At 36.7% G+C, this 23746-nt stretch overlaps 1 protein-coding gene across 2 annotated transcripts in view; it reads right to left on the bottom strand.

The window, feature by feature from the left end:
• IQCM (IQ motif containing M) overlaps positions 1-23746 on the bottom strand; it is a 322044-nt gene that overhangs the window by 175619 nt on the left and 122679 nt on the right. For both annotated transcript variants that reach the window (XM_060178975.1, XM_060178973.1), the window contains exon 8: positions 5022-5077. In XM_060178975.1, coding sequence (XP_060034958.1) covers positions 5022-5077 — 56 coding nt within the window. The remainder of the gene's footprint in view (positions 1-5021; positions 5078-23746) is intronic.

The following is a 23746-nucleotide window of genomic DNA, read 5'->3' as shown; positions in this document are numbered from 1 at the left end:
AAAAAAGATAGCCCCTGGAGCAGTAAATTCGAAGTGCAGGCACCAAGCCCCAATGATAACCCTGGAGTTAAAAAAAAAAAAAAAGAATGAAAGAGAGAAATAGACTTAGAGGTAGATAGGTAGACAGACAGACAGACAGACAGACAGACAGACAGACAGACAGACTGATAGGTAGGTAGGTAGGTAGGTAGGTAGGTAGGTAGGTAGGTAGGTAGGTAGGTAGGTAGGTAGGTAGGTAGATGGGAGATACAATGGAACTGTTCCTTGGGGGCCGATCAAGGTACCATCATGTGGTGCTGAGGGCTCAAACCTGGTTATTTCAACATGATAAATGTAAGCTCTACCTTAATATCTAAATTTAACACATTCACTTAAAGTTTGACAAATCTATGATCAAGGTGACAAATCTATGGTCAAGGTAACTAATCATACAGTTTTTAGTGAGTGAAGAAATTATTAGGCAAATAGAAAAGATACACTTAGTTAATTAGTAAGTTAATCTTTTCTGAACATTAGACACTAAGCTTGGCAAATATTGTAATAGGGAATTTCCTTTCAACTGCTAATGCGTATATGATAATATATATTAAACACTAAATCAGTTTTAGAGTTTGGTTCAGATATTGCTACTAATTAGTTTTGGCTGATATTGAAGTATTTTGTATGCTCCATTTATAAAAGCACTGTTTGCCCATCTGTTCATAGGTTGAAAGTGATTAAAGGATACTTATTTGGGCTGTTTTGAAAGCCAAATAGTTTTTAAGCTGCAAACATGTGACAAAACCAGTCCAGGTTGCCAAGTTCAAAAATATATAAAAATTGATTTGTGATGCCTCCCTCCCTCCCCCATTTCTCATCCAACCTGCAATATCAAAAAGCAAATATCACTGCTTTCCTGATTAGACTAGCATGCCTGCTTTGTCCAAATGCTTTGCAATTTAGTTCTAATTTACACAATTTACCCTGATTTGGATCCTCTGCTACCAAGCTGTGTCAAGGGCTTTCGTTTCCTGAATGTGCAGCCTTAAAGTAGAAACATGTGATGCTCTCGTGCTTTGAATGCTGGATTTCAAAGCAACATGGGTATATGGGTAATAAGTGAAGCAAGTCTGTGGCCTGCTTTAATCCCCCATATGAGGTCTGTTTAGTTTGAAAACAATGCATTAAATTCAGCATGGGTGATACAGACTTTTAACAACAGAGATGTAATGCATTTCCATAATATTCATACTTGTATCCCAATGTTATTTTAGTACTCCATATCTAAATCTTCCCAATAGTTTAGTATTCCATGCTGGCAAAATTTGTTCACTTAAATAATCAGAGCATACTTACTGGGACTTTAAAAATAAGATGAAATAATCCTGAAGTAAAAGATAATACCACTTTAAATTAGGCAAATTTTTGAAATAGTTTAACTATCTGAATAATATGTGTTTTGTATGTGTTTTTTATACTTCTCTGTACATTCCTATCTTCAAAATTCTAGCCTATGTCTACCCATAATAAAAGCAAGTCCTTCCTATTTGTGACTGCTTCCATTCCATAAAAATCTCTAACTAAACGATATTCAAGTTTCTAAATGTATATACTGTAACAGCACCCATTCAAAATGAACAATGTAAAATGGGCTGGGAGGTTTTTATTTTCCTTGTTTCTACAACTTCAGTTTTTCACAGAAAATGCAGACTTTGTTCTGAAGACATTCTCAAACCATAATGTCATATCCACAGGAAAATGAGGTTTGGATGACTGCTACTGCTTTTTGGTTTCTATTTTCCACTAGCTTTTTCTCAAAACAAAACAGAGATATCTTAATTGCAAATTCAGCTCAAAAACACAATTATTCTTTACCCCTTAGCGCAGATAAACATTTTGGAGAATCAGTATGTATCATGAATTAAACTGCAATGATAATTTAACATAATAGAAATGCAAAAACATAAAGACAATACTGGCTTTGTTCAAATTTAATTGATTCTAGCTTTATGGCCAAGGTAATCTAGGATGTATTTTCAGGGAGTTTTCTTTAAACATTTTTATCTACATAATTTAATTCTAAGGAACTGGGGGGGGGGGAAACTTGAAATATGATAGATTGAAATGGCTAGGGTTTTTATTCCAAACGTGTATGAGACTATAGATAAACCACTCAGGGAATATCTGAATAATAATAGGGAGCAGGGTTTATTCACATATCAGGGTTGAGAAATAAACTCCACTACACCATGACCAGTGAGAGAAAGGAAGGGTATGGAGTATCAGCACAGAGTTTATCTCACAATGTTTTGCTCAATGGTTCCGCTAAATGTCTCTGAAAGATCTCTTTCTTGGACTGCTCTGTTCCTCTATTTTATTAGGTATATGTGCACACAGTAATGTCAAGTATAAACATCTCAAGGGTATGCATAAGCATAAACATCTTAAAGGGAGGGATTCAGGTGGTGGCATACTGGGTTAAGTGCACACAGTATGAAGCTCAAAGACCTGCACAAGGACCCTATTCAACTTGTTTCTTACCAGTAAGATGGAGATAATATATCATCGTGGTTTATTTAATATATCATTTTTTGTTTAATGGAAATTAAACAAAAAAATCTAGTAAAAATTCAAGTGCATAATAAACATATATACTTATTGCTTTTACTTAACTTGTCATGAGGTTAGCTTTCAAATAATACCCAATCTTAATTTGGATATATATTTGTACTGTTGACCTACATTCACCATATAGGATGCAATTTCACACTACTTAAACCTTAGTGATTTGGAATTAAAGTACTTTTACAAAATTTAAAGAATTAATAAAACTGTTTACTATACTTTATGTAGCACTCAAGTAGCTACAGGGCCACATCTTATTATCAAACATATAAATACTACCTAGTATAATTCATGTTAATATATTTGTAAAACATGAGTAGTCACATGAAATAGAAAATGTGAGGATGGTAAATAATCATAATCACTGTCAGTTGAGACTAGGTTTTCACACTGTTCTGGTAGTACCTTGGGCAAGCAACATTGATAGCATTTTCTAGCTATCCAAATTTTGAGGCTGTAGAAAAGGGTTTAGTAACCTAGTAGAATTACGTAGTTTGAATAATTGAGGAAAAATGAAAAACATGTCAGGGTAAAGAAGGCAATGTGAATAACACTTATGGCAATATTTGCTGGTGGGATACACCTCCAATTTAATTGCTTCTGAAAAAGAAATATATCTCAAACTTCATATATTTATTTGAATTTTCATCTTTAGTTTCTGGCCCCATGCTCTGCACCTAGTGAATAATAAAACAATATTTGGTGACTCAATGAATGAATGTATTCTGAAGGTATAAAAAACATTTTTAAGACGGCTGGGAGGTGGTGAACCTGGTTAAACTCATAATCATACTAAGTGCAAAGACCCATACAAAGAACCCAATTCAACCCCTGGCTCCCCACCTTCAGGGGGATAGTTTACAAGTAGTGAAGCAGGTCTGCAGGTGTTTATCTCTTATTATCTCCGCCTCCTGTCTCAGTTTCTCTCTGTACTTAAAATGGGGAAAAAATTGTCACCAGGAGTAGTGGATTTTTAGTAGCCCCAGCACCAAGTCCCAGTGATAACCCTGGAGGAAAGAAAGAAAGAAAGAAAGAAAGAAAGAAAGAAAGAAAGAAAGAAAGAAAGAAAGAAAGAAAGAAGGGAGGGAGGGAGGGAGGGAGGGAGGGAGGGAGGGAGGGAGGGAGGGAGGAAGGAAGGAAGGAAGGAAGGAAGGAAGGAAGGAAGGAAGGAGAAAGAAAGAGAAAGGAAAGTGCACATATGTCATTTTCAGACCTTTCACCACTAACCTTTCCATAATTTTTTTGTTTATTTATTTTTGTTCCTTTTTTTTTTTTGCCTTCAGGGTTATTGCTGAGGTTTGGTGCCTACACTACAAATCCACTGCTCCTGGAGGCCATCGTTTTCCTCTGTTGTAGCTGCTGTCGCTTTTGTTGTTGGATGTGACAGAGAGAAATTGAGAGAGGAAGGGAAGACAGAGAGAAAGACAGACACCTGCAGACCTGCTTCACTACGTGAGAAGCGATCATCCTCCTGCAGATGGGGAGCCGAGGGGAGGGGGGCTCAACCTGGGATCCTTGTGCCAGTCCTTGCACATTGCACTGTGTGTGCTTAACTGGTATGCTGACAATCTCCCCCTCCCATTTATTTATTTTTATGTGTGTTTTACTATTAGTGATTTAATATTTATAAAAATAATATATCTTCACATAACCAGTGGTTTTCACGAAAGTTAATCAATAAGTTTGATACATAAACTAGAAAAAGAATCTAAGAACTTTTCATAGAATATTATTTTTAAAATCCTTGTTTACCACAACAAATTGCAGTTGTTTGTTCATTTGTTATTTTACCAGAGCACTGTACAGTACTAACTTATGGTTGTGCTGGGGACTGAACTGGGGAGCGCAGAATCTCTGGCGTGGAAGTCATTTTCTATACCCATTATGCTATCTTCCCCAGTCAGTAGTTCAAATTTCTAATAAACAAAACAGCTGAAACATGTTGAATCACCATTTACACCACTTTGCCTGGCTACTATAAAGTAAGCTTCAATCTTTCTGCTTAATGACCATTAATGCACTTAAAAAGTTAATACCACGTCCAGGTGGTGGCACACCTGGTTAAGCACCCTCACTGAAGTGCGCAAGGACCCAGGTTTAAACCACTGGACCCCACCTACAGGCCAAAAGCTTCACAAGTGGTGAAGTAGAGCTGCAGGTGTCTATCTCTCTCCCTCTCTACCTTCCCTTCCCTCTCAATCTCTTTATGTCTCTATCCAATAATAAGTAAAATTATTTTAAGTTAATGTCTCTCCTTGATGAATCTAAATGGTAACTAAAGAAATTATCTTGAAGACTTGAGCTTTTAACAACTGATACTTCTTTCAACATAGATACTTAATACAAGTGATTTCATGGATAACAAAAAACAAGCACATTAAATTTAGAATTTTCTAAATATATATATATTTATATACCTTTGATGTGGTTTCTGTTCTTGCTTGATAGGCAGTTTCTTTTTTAGAATGCTTTTCTAGAATAAGATAAGAAGAGTTGACACAAGTAGAAAAACTCTATCTAAATCTTTAATTTCATTAATGTTCAGTCACATTATCAAAGGTAGAAACATTTCATTATATGATATACTTAGACTTAAAAGTAACATAAACACGTAACTGCAGTTAGGGGAGTACGGCCACTGAACCTATTCCAGTATCTTTTGGCACCTACAAATACAATTCCTTTTCATCATTTCAGTGAACAAATAGTCACACAAATCTATTATAGGTGAAAAGTTCTTTAAGTTACTCTACTTCTGTATCCTCTGTCTTATGAGAGGAATTTAGGGCAGCTTATAAACAATACATATAAAAACAAATGAAGTTGATGAAAAAATAGGTTTAAATAAACTCAAATATCTTCTAATACCACTTAATGTGTCACACAGACTTGGTTCTCAAATTCCTAAATATCACAGTACTAAGAATCTTACCTGAGTAGGAGTATAGCATAATGGTTATGCAAAGAGACTTTCATGCCTGAGGCTCTCAAGTCTCAGGTTCAATCCCCCACACCCACCGCCATAAGCCAGAGCTGAGCAGTGCTCTGGTAAAAAAAAAAAAAAAAAAAAAAAAAATCTTACCTGTAGGGGCCAAGCGGTGGCACACACTACAATGTACAAGGTCTCAAGTTTAAGACCCTGGTCCCCACCTGCAGGGAGAAGCTTCACTAGTGGTGAAGCAGGGTTGCAGATGTCTCTCTGACTCTTCTCTATCCCCCCCTTCCTTGTCAATTTCTCTGTCTCTATCCAAAAATAAATAAAAATATTTTTTAAATTCTTACCTGTTGATAAATAGTGTGCTGGGGGCTGGGTGGTGGCACACCCAGTTAAGCACACATAGTGCTATACGCAAGGACCAGCAGGAGGATCCTTGTTGGACCCCCCGCTGCCCACCTGCAGGGGAGATGCTTCACAAGTGGTGAAGCAGGTCTGCACGTGTCTATTGTTCTCTCTCCCTCTCTTCCCCTCCCCCCAGTTTCTCTCTGTCCTATCGAATAAAATGGGAGAAAAGAGGGGGAGGGAAAAAAATGACCACCACAAGCGGCAGATTTTCAGTACAGGCACAGAGCCCAGCTAACCCTAGAGACAAAAAAGAAGAAATACAGATAAATAATATGTTAATGATACTGTTAAAAATATGTTTATACTTCTCACATAAAAATATGTTTATACTTCTCACTCTCTGCCCTGATCCAGCTTTCTAGTCCTTTTTCCAACTATGACACCATCTCCCCAGACAATAATTTGGGTCCACCTGCATATTAGATGTCAGGCTCAAGCAAAAACTAGTAAAGTAATGGGCTCCTTGGAATATACCTAAAATAGATCTACTAGGTTTTTTCCAAAATGGAGACCCCAAATCTTCATCTGCAATATTCTTGTCTTTAGGTTCATGATTACTCAACAATTTTTTTCTGCTTTACATCTTAACTTTTTGTCAGCCACCAGGTTCCAGATGATACCATGATGCCAACCTCACTTCCCTGGGCAGAGAACCTGACCAGTGTCCTGAAGCCCCGCCTCCCCAGATCCCTGCCCCACTAGGGAAAGAGAGAGACAGGTTGGGAGTATGGATGGGCCTGCCAATGCCCATGTTCATTGAGGAAGCAATTACAGAAGCCAGACCTTCCACCTTCTACACTCCCTATGAACCTAGGTCCATACTCACAAAAGGATAAAGAATAGGAAAGCTATCAAGGGAAGGTGTGGGATATGACATTCAGGTATTGGGAACTGTGTGGAACTATACCCCTCTTATCCTATGGTTTTCTTAATATTTCCAATTTGTAAATAAAAATTAAAAAAATAAAAGACCAGAATATGTAACGATGATATGTGGAAGAAAGTTGGGTTTACCCTGAAGAAATATTCAGTACTAAGATACAGAGTGGTTGTTTAACATCATGTGTTGCTCTTTTACTACTCTACATGCATTTAACTAGGATACACTCATTTGCATTTCCTGCAACTCATTTATTAAGATGGAAAATTGAATGCAACAGTAACCTTGTGAACTGTCTTGCATCACTGTTTAAGTACTTGTTACCTTTATAAACCTCTCATCATAACTTCTCTTTCAAAGCTAACAATTATCCCCAAAACATGCTGCACATCTTTAATAGATGTACAACATATAATAGCATACTGCAGAAGTTTGAAAGTTTCCAAGATATTGAATGACACATATTCATGACTACAAATATACTAATGGTTCAAAAACTAAATTTAACATAAATATTCCATATTTTCTAATGAGAAAGACAGTAAAACTAATGTGCTTAGCTTCAAACACACTGTCCTTATACAGTACTATGTATTTTTACAAATTTATTTTTTTAATATTTTTTAATATCTATTCCCTTTTGTTGCCCTTATTGTTTTATTGTTGTAGTTGATGTCATCATTGTTGGATAGGACAGAGAGAAATGGAGAGAAGAGGGGAAGAAGAGACTGGGAGAGAAAGATAGACACCTGCAGACCTGCTTCACCCACCGCCTGTGAAGCGACTCCCCTGCAGGTGGGGACCCAGGGGCTCGAACTAAGATCCTTAAGCCAGTCCTTGTGCTTTGCGCCACCTGTGCTTAACCAGCTGCGCTACCGCCCGACTCCCCAAATTTATTTTTTAACTGCTCTTCTTCTTGATCAAACTAACTGAATCATGTATTTGGCATGAAGAAAAGTGTCAAATTTCCATGCTAATAAGTATGATTGTTTCAAACAAATATCCCTAAAGGTCTTTCTTACTAAGATGTTCTCTGATTTTTTTCTCCAGTTACCCTTTCGCAACTTCATTACCTTTACAAACTACCTGTGTCTCTTTGTTCCCAGTTAGCCAAATCAGAAATGCTAGCCTTTGTTTTTGCTGTCACTAATAGTCCTTCTTCTTTTATAAGTCTGTAGATTTTCCCCAAATCTTAGCTTCTTACATTCTGTATTACATATTCAAATTTAATTTATTCTAACTTACCAAATGCAAAAATTACAAATTTTAAAAATATTTTTCTCTCAAAATTTCTTTCATATTTCCACAACTACTACCTACTTCTTGCAACTTCTTTAAGCTCCTAGTCTCTCATTACAATGCATTTTAAGTAAAATACCTAAATACTTAAAACGTATTAGAACTTACCAAATTTTTCAAAAATTTGATTTATGTTAATTTTTCCAAACAAATTTCAGACATCTTTCCTCCAAATATTTTCCCAAATCCTCAAGTTTAACTGGTACCATGGTTATGTCTAATAACTTACACAATATCATTACACATACATAAAGATTGTTTTTAGAAATGACTAATACCCTACTGGATATTAATACACCCCATGCTTCTCAGAAAAATCAATTCACCTCTTCTTTGCAAATCTCATATGAAATTATTACCCTTTAAAAATGTTGATGACTTTTTTCAGTCTAGTGAGGAAATTATTGTACTGAAAACCATAGATAAAATATGGAACAAAGTCTTTCATTCTGCATATTAATACAAGGCATGATTATTTTTCATCATTTTATTAGAACAATAATTTAAAAGGTAGCTTTTTACATATGCAGGTTATATGTCTACATGAATACTATAAGTGTGAAATTCTAGAATATGTTTTCTATATAAAGTTAATCTATAATTGACACATTACATTCTGATATTTAAGCAAATGTGGCTAAAGAGTATTTCCTTTTATTTATTTTCTTTTTTTGGTGCGCCTCCAGGGTTATTGCTGGGGCTCGGTGCCTGCACTAGGAATCCACTGTTCCTAGAGGCCATTTTTCTCCTTTTGTTGCTGTTGTTGTCTATCGTTGTTGTGGTGGTTATTGTTATTGTTGTCATTGTTGGATAGGACAGAGAGAAATGGAGAGAGGAGGGGAAGACAGAGAAGGGGAGAGAAAGATAGACACCTGCAGACCCGCTTCACCGCTTGTGAAGTGACCCCCCTGCAGGTGGGGAACCGGGGGCTCGAACCGGGATCCCTACACCCATCCTTGCACTTTGCGCCATGTGCGCTTAAACTGCTGTGCTACCGCCTGGCCCCCCTAAAGTGTATTTCCAAAGTAACAAGAAAATTTAATGGTTTTAAACAGCTTTGTGATCTATCAGAGGCATATATAAACATATCATTAAAGATAAAATAAAAGGTTTGTTTAAAATAAGTAACTGTGATGATAAAAGATAACTAATAGCACATATATATATATATATATAAATTACAAATTAAACATGAAAGCATGTGAAGAAAAGATTTTTTTCTGCCAGTCTTGAATATTAACACGTGTTTCCTGAGAAGTCAATCACATCACTAGCACCTTGTGTGAAATAGCAGTTAGCTGCACTCCATACACTGCTGCTACTATTACTTTAATAAATAATTCTATAAGTTAATATAAGTATAGATTAACATCATTCCCACCACCAAAGTCCAGTGTCACTACCCTACCCCCTACAGTGGAACTGAAAAAACCTACCCTCCTCCCAACCTCTAGAGTCTTTTACTTTGGTGCAATACTCCAAAACCCAGTCAAAATTCTGCTTTGTATTTCCCCTTCTGTTCTTCTTTCTCTACTTCTGTTTATGAGTTGGATCATCCCATATTCATCCTTCTACTTCTGACTTATCTCACTTAACATGATGCCTTCAAGCTCCATAGAAGATGGGGTGAAGAAGGTGACTTAATAATTCTTAATAGCTGAATAGTATCCCATTGTGTATATATACCATAATTTTCTGAGCTACTCATCTGTTGTTGGACACCTGGGTTGCCTCTAGGTTGTGGTTATTACAAATTATACTGTTACGCACATAGGCATACACATATTTTTTGGATGGTTGTGTTTGATTCATAGAATATATCCTTAGGAAAGGAATTTCTGGGCCATAAGGGAGGTCCATTTCTAGCCTTGTGAAATTTCTCCAGATTGCTCTCCACAGGGTTTGGGCCAATTTACGTTCCCACCAGCAGTCCAGAAGGATTCTTTTGTGACCACAACTTCTCCAGCACTTGTTGTTGCTGTCATTTCTAATGCATTACATTCTCACAAGGGTGAAGTGATATCTCAAATATGACAAGGGAAATGTCATGAGTTCTTTAAATGCATAGATTTCAGTTCTGAGTACATATTTCTCTAGTCCAAGCACTTAATGTTTCAAATTTGTAAACTGAATGAATTTGGACACTGGGCTTAAGTTATTAAAGAATTTCTAATAATAACTTTTTCTTTGAAATACTAAATCACCTATAATCTTAGACCAGGTAGATCTTCTGATCAACCAGTCCTGTCAGTATCTATAGTTGTTTGTAAATATCATTAAATGGCATAAGTCATGGTGAAGTCTTGTATGATACAGTAAATCCTAACCATGGGATTTTCAAAGTATACCAAGCTCCCAAATAAGTGGGTTATAATAATAATTATTTATTGCCTTCTTAAACTCTAAAACAGCAAAGAAGCTTCCTCATTCTCTTTAAAATATGTATTCCTTCCAGTCCTCAAAACTCTGTGATTTTGCCCCCCCATCTCAATCCATATCATATACTGACTCTGCTAACCTCAACTGAATCAATGCAGCCAGTGTCACCATACTACGTTTTACTTCAGACCATATCCAGAGATGCCAAACCTGAGATGACAGCCCTCCAATTCCAATAAAGTGCTGAGACCTTTCCTAACACATGGGACCCCCTAATTCTATTCTGAATAGTGCATTCCCTAACAAAGTTATAGACTTAGATATAGACAGAGACCTAAGGAACAGGGTACATGTGCATATATATCCATAAGTTAGGGAAAAAAATATATATATATACCTCTAAGTAAAAGTGTTTAATAGTCTCCTTTGAGTAACTTAGACTCAGTAAGTTTAGCAAGCCAGTAGAAAGACCTAAAAAAAGACACTATAAAGTACATAATCAAATATTTACTACTTAGGCCTAGACAACATCCTCTCCTACCCCCTTCTTCACTTCTCTCAATCACTTTAAGTCTAATCTCATCAGATAAAATAAAAACTGGATAAGGGCAAGAGACTGACAGACTTTAATGATGGTCGTTTGATTAATAACAGACCACCCCATCATCTGGGTCTCTAGTCAGGGAATCCATGGATTTTCATATACATAAGATGGGCCTAAAGCTCTGTTAGATCCCTTTCTCCACCTACACTGGTCATTTCCACCAGGAACATCATCACAAGTCCTCTGGTGAGCCTCCCCATGGCCTTGCCCTCATTGTAGAGCAGGAATGGCAGGAACTGCCTACTATGCCACTCAAGGAAAACTGGCCCTGAAATGAGTGCATCTTAGAATGTTCCTAGCTGTGACCATGGACTGCAAGCTTAGATTGACAGGGACTCAGAAGTTACATGGGCCTTAGGTCAGATCAGTAGGGTTAACAGTTAATGATATTTATATACTATCCTCATATTTAGGAGTTACTCTCTGCCTTAATCCAGCTTTCTAGTCCTGTTCTCAACTCTGGCACCATCTTCCCAGACAATACTTCTAGTTCACCTGTTAGCTATCAGGTTCAGACAAAAATTACAAAAGTCATGGGTCACATGGAAGATACTTAAAATAGACTTCCTAGATTTTTTCCCACATGAAAACCTATAGTTTTATTTGCTTTATCCATACCTTTGGATCCCTGTTTAGTAAACATTTTTCTTTATATCTAACCACCTTTCAGCCACCAAGTTGTAGCTGCTACCGTGATTCCATCCTGACCTCTCTAAGCAGACGACCCCACCAATATGTCCAGGAACCACTCCTCTCCAGAACCCTACCCGACTGGGCAAAGATAGAAAAAGGCTAGGGATATAGATCTACCTGCCAATATCCATGTTCAGTGGAGATGCAATTACAGAAGCTAGACCTTCCATATTCTGTACCCCATAAGGAATTCAGGTCCATACTCCCAGAGAAAGATAAAGAATCGGGAAGCTTCCAATGAAGGGTACAGGGCATAGAACTTTGGTGACAGGGACTGTGTGGAATTGTACCCCTGCTACCTTATAATCTTGTTCATCATTATTAAATCACTAATAATTAATAAAAAAATTTTGATTTTTATAATAAAAATTATTTATCCTTTAATAATCCAACAGCATTGAATCATTTGCAACAACAAAAAATTACAATTCAAAAAGAAATAGTTCTAACAGAAAAAATATCAGTAATTTGTACACATGCAGAAACAGAAGGCATAAAACATGTAATACTGAGATTTCTTTCACTAATCAGTCTCTCTGCATTACTGAACTGCAGAACCTCTGAGAATGCATAGAGCCTGTGACTTTCACTGGGGAGAAAAAAACTGTTAGCACCTAGAGAGTTTGGATGACACAACAAACCAAGGTCTCAATTCACATTACCTACAGTACCACACCGAACTGACAAAAAAAAAAAGACCCATTTTGGTTTTTGTGTAAATTATTAATCAAAAGTTATTGGTTATATTAATAGTAATCCAGAACATCATAGCATTTTAAGGGTATAATTATACATCGTATCTACCACCAAAATTCTCCAGCTCTCCCCACTCCAGTTCTAGCAAAGCCTTAGCATCAGTTTGCAGTTTATCTACTTTTTTGTTTTTTTTGCAAAAAATCATGTGTGTCAAGTCTCTATATTCTACATATGAGCAAAACCATGCAGCAGTTGTCTATCACTCCTTAACTAGTTCACTAAGCATAATAACCTTCAGTTCTATCCATTTTATCCCAAATGACACAATAACAACTTTTATAATCTCATAGTTGTATTCCATTGAGTATAAACCCCAAAATTTCCTTATCCAGCTGTCCATCAATAGATTTATTTACTTATTTGCCTCCAGGGTTACTGCTTTGGCTCAGTGCCTGCACCATGAATGCACTGCTCCTGAAGGTTATTTTTGTTTCCTTTTGTTGTACTTGTTGTTTTATCATAGCTGTGGTTATTATTATTTTTGTTATTGATGTTATTATTATTGGATAGGACAGAGAGAAATGGAGAGAAGGGGAGACAGAGAGGAAGAGAGAAAGATAGACACCTGTAGACCTGCTGCACCACCTGTGAAGCAACCGCCCTACAGGTGGGGAGCCCGGGGCTTGAACCTGAACCGTGATCCTTATGCCAGTCTTTGCACTTTATACCATGTGCATTTAACCCACTGCACTATCTCCCATCCCCCCATCAATAGGTATTTATGTTGTTTCTATATATTTTATTTGTTATGAACAGTGCAGTTATGAACATATGGGTACAAAAATCCCTTCAAATTGGTGTTTTCATGTCCTCTGGATATATGCCTAAGAGTGGTATTGTTGAATCACAATGTATTTCCATTTTTATTTGTTTGAAGACTCTGCTATTTTCCACAGAGACTGCACAGTTTGCATCTCCACTATCAGTGTAACAGAGTTCCTTTTTCTTCACATCCCAATCAACACTTGGTATTTCCCATTTTATTGATGTAGGCCACTCTCATAGGTATGAGGTGGGATTTCAATGTAGTTTTATTTTGCAGTTCTCTAGTGATAAGGAAACACTTCATCATATGTCTGTGGGCCATGTATTTGGTTGTAGGGAAAGTTAGGGCATATTTTTTTCTGTTTTTCATCACTTTTCTGAAAGTCCAATCTCTCTTTTTTCAAAAATCATCTACTCAGATCTTTTGGAAAGCCAGTGATTTGGAAAGACCACGAGTGATGGAGCAGTGACACAGCTGTCTCCCCTGTGCGTGCTTTCTCTCTCTCCTTTTGTCTCTTAACCTCTATCAAAATAAATGGGGAGAAGTTGTGGCGTGGTGAAGTCAGGCAGGTTCCAAGCACTAGTGATAAACCTGTGGCAAAAGGAAAATATAAAATGGAATTTATGAGTTGGTCATAAACATGGTAAGAGGTAGAGGAAAATAATACAAAGAAGGAAAATAATTAAAAGCTAAAAATTATCCTTTGTGGGAGGCGGGCAGTAACACAGAGGGTTAAGAGCACGTGGCGCAAACTCCAAGGACTGACATAAGGATCCCAGTTGGAGCCCCGGCTCCCCACCTGCAGAGGAGTCACTTCACAAGCGGTGAAGCAGGTCTGCAGGTGTCTATCTTTCTCTCCCCTTCTTTGTCTTCCCTCCTCTCTCCATTTCTTTCTGTCCTATCCAACAGCGACGACTTCATCAACAATAATAATAACTACAACAATAAAAAAATAAGGACAACAAAAGGGAAAATAAATAAATAAATATATATATTTTAAATATCCTTTGTGTTTGTTTAATGGATAAAACTTGAATCAGATCAGGAACCAACCACTATAACAGAATTGTGAATTGCATTTCATCACTGATTAAGACTCTCCAATATCTAATAATTGTTTCATCCTAATACAACAATGGAATTACCTTCTGATTATGACTAACTAGGTTTCACAACCTGAAATTTGAAGTTTCCCTTGGTGTTCCTGGAATGGATTTGGTCCTTCCCAGTGGGCTAGTGAAGCAAGCCCTGCCTGTAGTCTAAAAGCAGTTCTAAGAGTGTTGGATAAATTTAGAAGGAAGAAACAGAAGAGCCAACAAAATAACTTACAAAATGAGAATGAATGCTAGCTCTAGAGAAAAAAAAAAGAGAGAACTAAGGATTGTACCACTCTTTGGGGAAATAAAAAAAGAAACCTAGAAGGATGTATGAATCATCCCCAGTATTTTTCTTACACTATCGTTACTATGCTTTCTCACATATTTGCAACCTCAGGTCTACTCTTTCTGATAGAAGAAATATCAACAATGAGATACTCATTTATTCAGCAGATATCTTCTGAACTTTTGCTTTATAACAAGTAGTATTTTTTTTGCATTTTTTATTTTTGTTTTTTTAATTTAAGAAAGGATTAATTAACAAAACCATAGGGTAGGAGGGGTACAACTCCACACAATTCCCACCACCCAATCTCCATATCCCACCCCCTCCCCTGATAGCTTTCCCATTCTCTAGCCCTCTGGGAGCATGGACCCGGGGTCATTGTGGGTTGCAGAAAGTAGAAGGTCTGGCTTCTGTAATTGCTTCCCCGCTGAACATGGGTGTTGACTGGTCGGTCCATACTCCCAGTCTGCCTCTCTCTTTCCCTAGTAGGGTGGGTCTCTGGGGAAGCTGAGCTCCAGGACACATTGGTGGGGTCTTCAATCCAGGGAAGCCTGGCCAGCATCCTGATGGCATCTGGAACCTGGTGACCGAGTAATGAAGCTGAAAGGTTGTCATTCCACACGTGAAGTCTCTGGACACAGTCTGAAGTGAAGCATGTTGAGGTGGCAATCGTTGCATTGGTTAGGTTGTGATCGGCGGATGCAATATTATTTGATATGGATTGGGAGAGGCATACGGGAAAGTGGGCCCTATCCATGGGTTCCAGGACTGGGGCAAGTAGGGGCTCTATAGTGGAGATGTGAGGTTCCTGCTGTCTTAGGGTTCAAAAAGACAATCAATAGTTAATGTTATCATCACATTATTTGGTAATTGGGTTAACTTTGAAAAGTCCTTTTGTTAGGGTTTGCTGTACAGTACCCAGAATCTTGTATATAGCTGTGCTATTGGTTGCTTCTGATCTACTTGGTCTAGGCTTTTGAGAGAGTCCACATATCAAATACACAGCCTATATATTAAAGATTCAGTTTGTGTTTTGAAAAACTTTGAGACATACAATTGATTTTCCCCCTCTCATATTGATTAACTAGTGATTTATATGTCTACATTTTGCTAAAAGTGTACATAAACACCTATCCCACCACCAAAAGACTGTGACCCATCCCTCCCACCCACTCCCACCCCCCACTGGCCCAGGAAGCTGCATGTCTACCCCTCACCACTGGGTTTTTACTTTGGTGCCCTACATACAATTTGGTCAGGTCCTGCTTTTAGTTTCCCTTTCAGATCTTCTTAGTCAACTTCTGTTGATGAGTGGGATCATCCCATACTCATCTTTATCTTTCTGACTTAGCTCACTTAACATAATTCCTTCTAGCTCTGTCCAAGATGGGTCAGAGAAGGTGGGTTCATTGTTCTTGATAGCTGCATAGTATTCCATTGTGTATATATACCACAGCTTTCTCAGCCACTCATCTGGTGTTGGGCACCTGGGTTGCTTCCAGGTTTTAGCTATCATGAATTGTGCTGCTATGAACATAGGAGTACACACATCTTTTTGGTTGGGTGTTATGGAGTCCTTGGGGTATAACCCCAGGAGAGGAATTACTGGATCATATGGAAGGTCCATGTCTAGCCTTCTGAGGGCTTTCCAGACTGCTCTCCACACAGGCTGGACCAATTTACATTCCCACCAGCAATGTAAAAGGGTTCCTCTGTCCCCACAACCTCTCCAGCATTTGTTGCTGCTGCCCTTTTTAATGTATGCCATTCTTACAGGAGTGAGGTGGTATCTTAGTGTTGTCTTAATTTGCATTTCTCTGACAATCAGTGACCTAGAGCAGTTTTTCATATGTTTGTTAGCCTTTTGGATCTCCTCTGTAGCGAATGTTTTGTTCATATCCTCTGCCCATTTTTGGATGGGGTCATTGGCTTTTTTTGGTGCTAAGTTTGCTGAGCTCTTTGTATATTTTGGTGATTAGTTTCTTGTCTGATGTATGGCATGTGAAGATCTTCTCCCATTCTGTGAGGGGTCTCTCTGTTTGTTTAATAGTTTCTTTGGATGTGCAGAAGCTTTTCAATTAGATGTAGTCCCATTGGTTTGTTTCTGCTTTAGTCTTCCTTGCAATTGGGTTTGATTCATCAAAGATGTCCTTGAGGTGTAGGTGGGAAAGTGTTTTACCAATGTTTTCCTCTAAGTATTTGATTGTTTCTGATCTAACATCCAGGTCTTTGATCCATTTGGAGTTGATTTTTTTTTTTTCTGGTGAGATAAAGTGGTTCAATTTCATTCTTCTGCATGTTATAACCCAGTTTTCCCAGCACCATTTATTGAAGAGAGCCTCCTTTTTCCATTTAATCCTTTGTGCCCCCTTATCAAAGATTAGATGTCCACAGGTGTGGGGATTTATTTCTGGGCTTTCAATTCTGTTCCACTGGTCTGTGTGCCTATTTTTGTTCCAGTACCATGCTATTTTGATGATGATGGCTTTATAATATAGTTTAAGGTCTGGGAGTGTGATGCCTCCATTTCTGTTTCTTTTCCTCAAGATGGTCTTGGCAATTCTAGGTGTTTTCAGGTTCCAAATAAATGATTGTAGTGTTTGTTCTATTCTCTTAAAGAAGCTTGGTGGAACTTTGATGGGAACAAGTATTATTTTAAGTACCAACATTGTGTTTGTTATCTAAAATGCTCTCAATCTTGTAAAGCATTTTATTATTTTATGTAGGCCAGAAAAAAAAAAACAATAAAGTTACATAATATACTGCCGGGTTGGAATACATTCTACTAAAGGCAGTGGTGCTCTTTTAGGTAGGCTTAGGCAAGAACTCACAGAATGTTGTTATCTTATGGAGTTATATAAACACATTTGACTGATACTGCCATTGAGAATCAATATAAACGTGAAGAATTCATAATAATTCTATTATGTTGCATGTAGCACCAAGATTCACGAATGATAAAAATATCTGTTATAGAACTACTATATGTGTATGTGTGTTTTCATAGTTAATATTTCTGTTTTTCCTCCTTATCTTCCTTTTTAAATTTTTTTTCTCATTATTATCTTTATTTATTGGGTATAGACAGCCAGAAATCCAGAAATCGAGAGGGAAGGGGGAGATAGAGAAAGAGAGAGAGAGAGAGAAAGAGACCTACAGCACTGCTTCACCACTTGTGAAGCTTTCCCCCTGCAGGTGAGGACTGGGGGCTTGAACCCAAGTCCTTGTACATTGTAACATGTGGGCTCAACCAGGTGTGCCACCACCCGCCCCCCTCTACTTATCTTTCACAGTCACCTTGACCTATTACTACCACCTCTAACTAGCTTCAATATTACTACTATGTCTCTATGATATTTTACCTAAAACTTGGGTTTGAAAACCAACGGATTATTTTTTAGGACATATAGAATCAAAATTGTATCCATTTGACTCTTGACAGAAAAAGCTGGTAAACCAACAAAAGGTGTATACAATGGTCTTTAGATTCCTTTTAATAAGAACATTCACATTACTTTATGCATACTGACTGCAGATTTTCTGAATTGCAAGATATGTATGGCTCAAAAGTTTCAAATGGTGTATAATGGACCTGCACAAGATATAGGTGTTGCAGTTTATTAATGTAATTACAAGATATAGGTGTTGCAGTTTATTAATGTAAAGCCTTGAATGTGTTTGGATTGTAAATCATTCTAATGATTTATTAATCTCAATGTATGGAATTAAAGAGAAAATTTTGAACCTATTTGATCCATTATTTAGTGAGTACATAATCTGAACATACTATGGGATAATTTAATAAAACAAATCATAGAAAATCCAAATTAATTGAATATTAATAAACAGTCATGTTACTATGCAGAGCCTATAGGCATGGCCCAGGAAGCTGATATTTTCTATGTCTACTGGCACATTCTGTGTCTACTTATTATTACTATTAGTTTCATTCATATTCAATATCCATGTCTGAAGCATTTGTTTGATGAAAACAAGCTAATTAGTGCTGAACCTTCCTTAGTTCACAATTTATTCCTAAGAACATTAAAAGGAAGTCAAGTGAGACATGTTCAGTAACAGATGTTTGCCTTTTTTGGCTGCCTTTTTACAGTTTGTTCTCTTTCATTACTTTTTAAGAAATTTAGTTAATGTTCCCTTTACTAGAGAACAAGCATACCTAGATCCCCAGGAGGTTGGGGGCAGGGGCTGGGGAATTCCCCAAGGAAGGCACAGTCTGTTTATTCTCATAACCTAGTATCTGCTCAAATGCTATGTTCAGATTATCATTCTTTTATCTAGATTTTTGTAACAATTATGTTATTCCACATTGCCTCAAAACTGAGTGTTTACTGGTGACAGACTGCACAGCTGCACTACTGTGGGAACTCTTACTATGCAGATAAGTCTAATGCACCTTAGTATCTTCCCCAACAAAAGAGTATCTCAGGATAAAGGGTCAATAAATGATTGAGAGAATCAGTTTAAATCTCATAGCTTCTACATTAAAAAAAAGACTGAGAAGAGGCTTCCAAATGTAAAATCTCAGTGGCCTTTTAGTATTATTATTTTTAGATTTTTAAAAATGTTTACTTATTCCCTATTGTTGCCCTGTTGTTTTATCGTTGTAGGTATTATTGTTGTTGGTAATTATGTCATTGTTGTTGGGTGGGAGAGAGAAATGGTGAGAGATGGGGAAGACAGAGAGGGGGAGAGAAAGATAGACACCTGCAGACCTGCTTCACCACTTGTGAAGCGACTCCCCTACAGCTAGGTGCTCGGACCAGGATCCTAGTCCTTGCACTCTGCCACTCTGCGCCACATGTGTTTAACATTCTGCACTACCACCCGACTCCCCTCCGTGGCCTTTTATAATAAAAGAAAGAAGAACAGAGTAAGATGTTTTATAGGCCCCAGAACTATTTCAATGTCAAGGCACTGGTGCCACCATATGTCAGAACTGAGTGGTTCTCTGATGTCCTTCTCTCTCTAGAAAATGAAAAAAATAAACTGATAAATTCCAAGTGAAAATTATATTGTGCATTTATTTAACTTTGCACTTTTGAATATAGTTTGTAATGGGTGACTCTGTGATGATATTTAAAAGATAGCACCTTAGTAAATTGAAGGTATATTACAATTCATATCTTGCATTTACTAGGAATACTTTATTTTAAAACCTTTTGAGAATAAATGTCTTCATATCTTTATTGCTAAAAAAAATTTGAACAGAGTTCCTCTTTATTATAGTCAATAAATATCTTAACTAGATTAATAACAGAAAATTTATCTAGAATTATTAAATAAAATAAAGTAAATATTGATTATGAAAATATACTTCAAGTCCATATAATTCTGCTGCATGGAAATAAAACCATTGAAGAGTGGATTTTTATAGCAAATATGTAAATCTAAGTACATATGTAAATTTATAATATAAATGTCATTCTATAACAAATATTCAAAACTTTAATATTTCATGGGATAGAGTATATGAATCTCACATTTAATGTGTGCAAGAAGACAATTTTAATGTACAATAGCAGGTATCACTCCTTATGGCAAGAGCAAAACAAACAAAAAAATTATAGGTAAAAGTAGTGTTTGCAGGTCTACAAGTGGCTCGCTGGGTAGAATACACAGTTTAACAAGTACAAAAACCTGGGTTAAAGATCCATACCACCACAGATGACCTACAGAAAGAAGATTCAGGCAGGGGAGATAGCATAATGGTTGTACAAACAGACCCTCATGCCAGAAGCTCCAAAAGTCTCAGGTCAATCCCCTGTACCACCATAAGCCAGAGTTGAGCAGTGCCCTGGAGTCTCAGTCTCTCTCTCTCTCTCTCTGTCTCTCAAAAATAAATAAAATATTTCAAAAAAAAATCCTTTATTAAAAAAAGAAGATTCATGAGTAGTAGAGCAGTGCTGTGGTGTCTCTTCTACTTTTTCAGAATTCACTTCCCTGTCTCCCTGTATCTTACAAAGTACCTAGAGAAAAGAGAAAGAAAGAAATTGCCAGCAAGAGCAGTGGAGTCATGCAGACACAGTGACAGTGATAAACTGTTGGCAAAATGTGAAAGAAAGGGAAGGGAATGGAAGGTAGGGAAGGGGGAGGGGAAGAGGAGGGGAGAAGAAGGGAGAGGGTTAGCGGCATTATTAAAATGAGCTCAAAATTACTGATTATCAGAGAAATGCAAACAAAAACTACAGTGAGATACTATTTCACAGCTATGAAAATGTCATACATAAGAAAGTACAGAAACACCAAGTGCTGGTGAGGATGTAAAGAAAAAGGAAGTCATATATTTCTTTTGGGAATGTAAATTGGTTCAAGCCCCTTGGATTAAGTTTGGAGATTCCTTAGAATGCTACAAATGGTCATACCCTTTAACATGGCAATTCATCTCCTGGGGATTGATCCAAAGAAAACAAAAACATGTATTCAAAGCAACCTATGCACGCCTATGTTCATAGCAGCACAATTTATAATAGCCCAAACTTGGAAGCAACCCAGATAGACAACAGTATACAAGTTGCTAGAAAAGCTGTGCTATATACATAATGAAATAGTACTCAGTTGTTAAAAATTACGAAACCATGGGGGTCAGGGTGGTGGCACACATATTAGTAACATAGTAAATTAGCCACTCAGTAAGGAGAGTTTTGCCATATGGATAACTAAAGAATAAAATTATTTTATCTGTTTCCTATATTTCCAATACTTTAGTTATAAACTAACAACTTATTCAGATTTCTATTAATACTTACTTTTATCTCAGCTATTTTAAGAGCACTACTGATACAAAACTAATGTTTTTGTATCTCAAAAATTTAAGAAATAACATTGATTTTCAGTAACTATAGTCCCTCATATTTTCACTTACAAGATTACTTCATACATTGTAAGTTAACAAATCTCTCAAAAGACTTATGAACTGAAATTGCAGCAAGAAAGTTGGAGATGGTGGAATTTTCTATAATGTTACAATGTAACCATGCAGTTAATGTTATGTAAGGGATTATATTTACAGGTGCTCCCTTCTCTTAGATAAATATTGTTCAAGAGAATTAAGGTAAAAAATTTCTCAGTACTTCAATGTCTATATAAAGTGTCATTAATGACTTTTTTTCAGGATTCTGTCTTTAATAAAGAAATCTGAGAGTCGTGTAGAACACTGCTCAAAGTAGTAGAAAATACGAATATAACTCTAATAGAATAAGACTACACTTGCAGAAATAGAAAAATTAAAACTAAAAATATAAAATTATTAGATACTTAATTATTGTTTACAACATACAAAGAAACAAAATATTTTTAAAGAAAATTTGAAATTGGCTTAACAGGGATAGTATTTTTAGCCTAAAGGAAGCACATCCAAGGGGCCAAACAGTAGTGCAACCAATAAAGCACACACATTACCAGGCACAAGGACCCAGATTTCAAGTTTCCAGAACCTACCTGCAAGGAGGAAGCTTCATGATCAAAGAAGTGGCTTTGTAGGTTCTGCATTTCTCCTCCCCTATCCCTCCTTTCCCTTTCCATTTCTCTAGTCTCTATCAAATACAAAAGGGGAAGGGGATGGCCAGAAGGAGTAGTGGATTAGTTGCCCAAGTACTGAGCTCAGGTGATAACCCTGGTGGCAAATAACAAATCAAAAAAAAACATATCCATAGTGGCCTTATTTGAAGAGCTTAAAATTCAGTTGAATACCTAAGAGTAAAAGTGCGCTGAAAGCAGACAGGATTTTCTGTGTTCTGCCTTCCTTTATCTTTAACAAAATTGGTTGCTACATTCTCACTTCTACCCAGTTGCTTGAAGTGAAGCAGTGAAATTAGAATGTTTGTGCATAATGATGTGCTAATTCCTCAAAATATTATACATAGGAATATAGATAGTCCAATAATTCCACTTCTTGGCAGATACCCAAAAAAGTGTAAAAGGGGAGGGGAAATTAATATTGCGCACTCATGTTCATGGTGTCATTATTCACAACATACTAAAGTGAAAGCACTTCAAGTGTTTATTTGAGGATGCATAAACAAAATATGTTAAATACATGTAATATTGATAGACTATTTTAAGTGTTTTTTAATGAAAGGAAATTCTAACACTTGCTGTACTATAACATAGGTGAACCCAGAAGACAAAATAAGTGAGAAAAGCCAGTCACCAGATGACAAATGAAAATCAGAGACAGAAAGTAGAATGTATTTTTGCCAAGGGGGAGGGGAGGAGGAAAAGAAACTCAAGAGTTGAATGAATACAAAGTAATATATTTAAAGATATATCTTTAGGACTAACAAAATAGTTTTTGGATATTGTGCTTTTTTGCCATGTGCATGATCTAGGTTTAAGCCCAATCCCCGCTGTATAGATGAAATCTTTGGTGCTCAGGTCTCTTTAATTCTTTCCCTCTGCCTCTCTCTAATCAATCAATCAATAAATAGATAAATAAATAAGTAAATAAATAAAGCTAGTTCTTCACAAAGCTGGAGCATTCTTTAAATTTAAAAAGGGGTAGAGTAGAAAGGCTTAGTATAAAGACTTGTTTCACATGTACTAGAAGATAATGAAAACAATCTTCTATGGATATTACTTCTATTAAGAATATAGAATATTAGAATATATATCCTGTTAGTTGTAAGTAACTACATTGTGATAAATATGTTCTGAAAACAATGGGCTACAAAGATTGCCACAAATTCAGGAAATATAGCATATAATTTCCTTCCGTGAACTCATATTTTGCTTTAAAATATTCAATAATGTCCATGCCCAAAACAGGGTAGTAACAATCTAGTTTTAGTTAATTTACTCACAAAAAAGTTAGTAATATAGGCTAAATATGACATAATTAAAACTTTGTTGTAGTGGGACGTGACTGCATTAGAAGATAGAGCCTTTTTAAAGGTAACTGGGTCAAATGAAGACACAGCATTGGAGAGGGAAAAACTAACATTACACACAAATAAGACTATAGGAAGGCATAGTTAGAAGGTGAACATCTTCAAGTCAGAGGAAAAGAGATCTCAGGAGAAA

Source organism: Erinaceus europaeus, chromosome 19 (genome assembly GCF_950295315.1).
Source record: "Erinaceus europaeus chromosome 19, mEriEur2.1, whole genome shotgun sequence".
NCBI classification, from domain to species: Eukaryota; Metazoa; Chordata; class Mammalia; order Eulipotyphla; family Erinaceidae; genus Erinaceus; species Erinaceus europaeus.
Note: the sequence above shows the minus strand (reverse complement) of the source record. Positions and strands in the feature narration are given on the sequence as shown.